This window comes from Notothenia coriiceps, unplaced genomic scaffold, assembly GCF_000735185.1.
Source record: "Notothenia coriiceps isolate Sejong01 unplaced genomic scaffold, NC01 NC01_scaffold00010600, whole genome shotgun sequence".
NCBI lineage: Eukaryota > Metazoa > Chordata > Actinopteri > Perciformes > Nototheniidae > Notothenia > Notothenia coriiceps.
The window spans coordinates 1-5,850 of NW_011343301.1; the positions used below are offsets into that span (position 1 = coordinate 1).

At 39.1% G+C, this 5,850-nt stretch overlaps 1 protein-coding gene across 1 annotated transcript; it reads left to right on the top strand.

Annotated features, from left to right (window-relative positions):
- Positions 1-1,587: 1,587 nt before the first annotated feature.
- Positions 1,588-4,427, top strand: LOC104946113 (integrin beta-2-like; the record flags this gene model as incomplete). The annotated part of the gene is made up of 7 exons (XM_010771875.1): positions 1,588-1,795; positions 2,007-2,177; positions 2,433-2,674; positions 3,487-3,645; positions 3,873-3,968; positions 4,076-4,165; positions 4,277-4,427. Coding segments are annotated over 7 exons (1,117 nt in total), but the record flags the coding sequence as incomplete, so codon positions are not given.
- Positions 4,428-5,850: the final 1,423 nt, after the last annotated feature.

Consider the following 5,850-nt stretch of genomic DNA (forward strand, 5'->3'; position numbering starts at 1 on the left):
ATTGAAATCTCCTCCCATGTGAGGGTCCGATAGATTTAAGAATAATTTCTCAAATAATTGGGGATTATAAATATTGGGTATTTGTACCGTATGCATTAACCAGTGTCATGGGATCAGATTGTAAAAGCTCTTATACTATCACAAGTCTTCCAAAAGTGTTGTTGGTGACAGAGTTTACCTAGGATGCAGTGACGTGCGGTGAGGTTCATGGCTGGGGAGGCAATGACTCTTTCAGAGTCAGATTTACAAATATTATATTTTGACCGTAATCGAAATATTCTGTTATGTCCAAGACAAAAGGTTACCCAAAATCTAAATATTGGATTGGTCTTTCTTAGTAAGATCCCATTTTCATTACAATTGTGGTCTTACCTTGACTTGAAGATGAAGTCCATGCTCTCCTTCTGGACAACAATCTCTATTACTTTTTTGGTAAAGTCCTCCTTATCTTCCTCTTGTTTCAAAAGTCTAGTTTGTTGTTTGCGTCTACCGTCTCAGCGTAGAATAACAGTAGCAACAAGAACCTGTGGGCTCACGTGCGCCCCTTCAGTGCGGCAGAGGTTATGGCTGCTCCTCTGGTGCTTTCTCATTGCCGTTGTATGATGAGACCAGCGAGCCTACATTTCATATACGTTGTAAGGGAAACTTCTGTAGCAATGGAGAGTCAGGACTCAGAGAGACACGAGGAGAGTTGGAGCTTTGATGTCAAACACTGGTGGTTTAATTGGAGTTACGGCCGGAGAGTTGACAAGACAGGCGGTGTGTCACGAGTTGACACAGCGGTTGCCAAACCAATTCTGAAGAACTCTTCTGCAGCTCGAGGGTTTATCTAGTGTAATAATCAACATTCTTCATAAGTGAGACTAAACAAATATGGACCCTGAATCTAACTAGAGCTCTCGTCCATAGAAAGGAGCCAACTAAGAGAAACTCATATGATGAAAAGAATATCTGGCTATAATTTCCTTGTGTTAGTTTAACATGCTCTGTGTCTGTCAGATGTGTCTCCTGCAGAAAGGCTATGTCAATATTATGTTGTATCGAATAATTTTGAATATGTTTCATTTTCACATAGTTTTCAACCCCCCTTACATTCCAACCCTATCTCCTAAAAATTATAGGAGACAGGGTTGTACATTCCAACCAGACACCTTTATCCCATCGGTCATGTTAATTGTGCTTAGAAATACTATATAGCGCCTGCAACAAATAAGATGACATGTTTAAACTATTACTGAAAAGTTCCCTTCTTTTCCAATGTAATGTTTAGGTAGACCTACTTTGCTGATTGAAAATAAAGAAAACTTTGGACCCTAACCTCTTTTTCCAAAACTAAAGAGGTACCTCAAAAAACTGGTATCTGGCATTTTAGATCATTACAAATTTGCTCAACTCTCAATTATAGTGATCTTAAAAGTAGCCTTCGAAAGACTTACTGCGGTTCTATTTATTATGTCAGTCCCCAAGCATGAGTAGACTATAGTTTGCTAAAACCATATGCAAGAAGTAATATAAACAACATAATAGGCAGACACAGATGAGTGAACATAATATATATTTTGTGTGTTTTTCATCCTCTTCGTACAGAATTTTACAAAAGCAGGTGAGCAGGAAGCGGTGCGCTGTGACACCAAAGCTCTGTTGATGAAGAGAGGCTGCAAGAGGGAAGAAATCATCTCCCCGGAGAACACTCTAGTCATTGTGAAGGCAGACCGTCTGTCTGTGTCATTCGACAAACAGCTGAAACAGCCTGTTCAGCTGACACCACAGAAGATTAGTTTGAGACTGCGACCTGGTGAGTGGAATCAGTTGATGCGGTCATTTGTGAACGGAAAGGAACTACAGTGATTTGTTGCCTGTGTTGGCTGGTCAAATTGTTTTTCTTAAATAACCACTATCATCACATTTGATTTGAGGAATTGTAAAAACTACGGGCACTAAACGTCAAATATGCTTGAGCAGTTTTCTTTCTTTTCTGTTTGTGTGTTTATTTTTTGTTTTTACAGGGCTTCCTACGACATTCAGGGTTTCTTTCAAAAGAGTTCAGGGTTATCCTGTTGATCTCTACTACCTGATGGACCTGTCTTACTCCATGAAAGATGACTTGGCAAATGTCAAAGAACTGGGAAAAGATCTTTTTGCAGCTCTGAAGAGTATCACTAATTCTGCTCAAATAGGTAATAAGATTCAAATGTTAATCCGACAATTCAAATCATAAAAAATACAATTGTCTATTATTTGGTAACACCCTCGTAAAATTGGTATAGAACTGCCACTGTGTATAACGTGTTTATAGGTCTACACAAATATCACTGCATTTCACCATTCAAACATCTTGAGAAACAAGTAAATCACCCCTGGCTTTGCCTTTTATTTCAGTTAATGAAAAGGAAAAAAAGATTACAAACCAATTGCCCTTTCTTTAACTACAGGATTTGGTGCGTTTGTTGATAAGACAGTTCTTCCTTTCACTAACACCAACAAGGAGAAACTGCTGAAGCCGTGTGATGAGAATGACCAACAGTGCCAGGCTGCCTTTGGCTACAGACATGTGCTTAGTATGACGTCAGAAGAAGAAAAGTTCAAGACAAAAGTAACAGAGGAGTTCATTTCTGGGAACTTGGACTCTCCAGAAGGTAGTCTGGACGCCATGATGCAGGCAGCCGTGTGTGGGGTAAGGAATCTACCAAATAAGGATGAACTGTGAGTTAGACAAGGAGAGCAAGAACAGGTTCATAATTAGAAAAGGATTAACAGTAAACAAGAAAAAACTCTTCGGCCGTTTCAAGTAGAAGTAAAATATCAAATTTAAAATGTTTCAGGGTCTATGCTTTCAAGCAGTGAAATAGCCGTACTCACTATGAATTGCAACTGAATTCTGAAGTAGACATAATGACATTGTCAAAACTTCAAAATATACTTCATGTGTCCTGACATGTAAAATTAGGCTTGATGCTATTTTTTCTAACATCAAAGGGCCTGTGATCTGAGGAAGCAAGTATAGACATAAAAGAGAGTTGACAGGAGAAAGTATTCTGTTTATGTACAAAGGAGGAGCCTATCAGAGCAGTACATAATGCCCTTTGAGGTAGGAAGAGTAGATCACATAATTTGTACATTTATCCCATCATCTAGATGGTTCATATATCAAGATATAAAATGCAGCCCAACAAAAGCTTACCATCCCCATCATTTCATTTAGTCTTTAACACAATCACAATGTCAAAAAAATGTTTTCTATCCAAACTAAATACACAATCTTGTTCTGGTATCCTAAACCTAGGACCAGAAGCATTACAACATCCTCATTGTAGTTACTCCCACATGTTTTTCACAATGCATCTTACTTGGGTTTAAATGTACTTTGTAGGAGGCTGATATGGGAGATCACAGGGTTTTCTTAAAGCGAAAAATTCAAATTTCAATTAAATGGGCCTTTAAATTGTTCTTACTTAAATTGTCCCATACGCATGTATTGTTGTTTAGGAAAGAATAGGTTGGAGGAACAGCAGCACTCGGCTGATTGTGCTGACCACTGATGCCGGATTCCACATGGCCGGAGATGGAAAATTAGCTGGCATACTGGAACCCAATGATGAAAAGTGCCACATAGAAAGGAGCTTGTACACCAAAAGCAATGAAATGGTATGGAATCACATTAGCAAATGCCTTTTTTGTACCTGCCATGCCACTTTTGCTGTAACAATGTAAATGTCCCCGATGTGGGACTGATAAAGGATTTCTGATTCTGATTTCTGAATTAATTTGTTGCAGTGGCATGGTTACCAAGATTTAGCACATTAAATAGTTATGTAAGGTGTGTAACATAAGGTTTACAAAATGTCACTGATTTCTTGGATGGTTGTGTGCAGGACTACCCATCTGTTGGACAACTAGCCATTCAGTTGGAAAAAAACAATATTCAGCCGATATTTGCAGTGACAAAAAATGTGGAGGATGTGTACAAGGTAAAATAAATGTACCTTTTGTTTTTGTACCTCATTTTATTTATTCATGTTCACACATTTCATTCTTATGCTAATTGTTTTTAATTTAACCTTGTTTTTTATCCCAGCAACTCACTAAATTGATTCCGAAATCAGAGGTGGGAGTTCTGTCATCAGATTCAAAAAATGTGGTTCAATTGATCAAGGAGGCCTACAAAGTAAGTTGTCCGTTTATCACATTCTCCTTTTGGTTGGGTGTGCATCAGTCAGTTATTTTCCTCACACGTTTTTGTTTTATCCAACCCTCTTGAATGTGCACTCCATGGCAGAGGTTGTCCTCCAAAGTGACTGTGACCCATGACAATCTGCCTGAGCATGTGAGCGTTGTCTACACCCCTAACTGCAAGGGTGCAGGACCAGCAGGGGAGAGCGAAGGGATTTGTGATAATGTACCAGTGGGAGAGGAGGTCAGTTCTTTCTGTAGTATTTTTAAACTTTTCAATTTGATTTAAAATGACTGTTATATTAATTTGAGGTCCTTGTGGCACTGGATTTAGTAGGGTAATAATAATGACATAACTAATAAACACATTTAAATGTATCATAGCTCCTTTTATCTCATTACTCAAAGACACTTTTACATTTTAAAACATTTCATACCAACATCCAAACAAACACATACACAAATGAAAAAAAACACAATGCAATGAAATGAATATTACTTACTGTTTCATGGTAAACACAGCGACACCACGAGAATAGCAATCAACTGGTTAACCTGCTAAAAAACAACAACACAGAACTCACCAGAGCAGTGCAGAGATGGAGTACTCAAGTCCTGGACTCGGACTCGAGTGCCGATTTTCGGACTTGTGACTCGACTCGGACTCGCGCACTGATTGAGAAGACTCGGACTTGGACTCGTGAATTCTCGCGCACGATGACTTGGACTCGGACTCGTGAATTCCCCCCCCCCCCACGAAGACTCGGACTCGACTTGTACATTGACGCTCCGACTTGGACTCAGACTCGAGCAAGTTTTCTCTGGAGTCTGATGTCCTCTATCCTGGCTTGTGCACCTGCGAGGCGAGTTCACGGACTGGGCCCCGCTATTCCAGTCTAAAGATGTCCAGAGACACACCCCGCATCGTGCTGTATGCTTTCACACATTCTGCTTCCACATTGGAAAAGAGCAGCGCAAAAATGCTCGTTATGTGGAAACAATATTGAAGAGAAGGCTCCGTAACACATTACTCTAAGGATCGAGTTCAGACATAGGCTGTCTTGAACAATATCATCAGAGTAAAGTGATCAACTCAATACATAAAGATTCAGCCGATAACACGAAAGCACATGGCTACTTAACATGCAGAATGACATCATTTTGCATGCTAATTAGCCATGTGCTTTCTGGGGCTTAATCTTTATCAGTAAACCGATTTAACCGGTAAAAGTTCCTTCAAAATAAGAATCCCGATCTTATTACTGTCAAAATAAAAGTGCCAAACGAAAACTTTACCATATGAAAATATTGGCATAAAAATGTAATCACTTCTCTAAAAGGTAACTCATTTTAAATATAGTTAAACATATTAAAGGTCATTTACAATAATAATAATAATATTAGTAATAAGCTTTATGTTTGTATAGCACCTATTACAAGAATTGTAGCCAAACTCGCTTCACAGCAGTTCAATAGACAGATTAGTATAACATGACAGGATAAAAGAAATGTAGAGGAGCAGCTACATTTCAACACATATATCCAAGAAGATTAATACATGAAGACTGTTGACTCAGACTAGACTCGGACTCTTCTTAAGTGACTCGGACTTGGACTCGGACTCGACTCGGACACTCCTTGGGTGACTCGGACTTGGACTCGGACTCGACTCGGACCCTC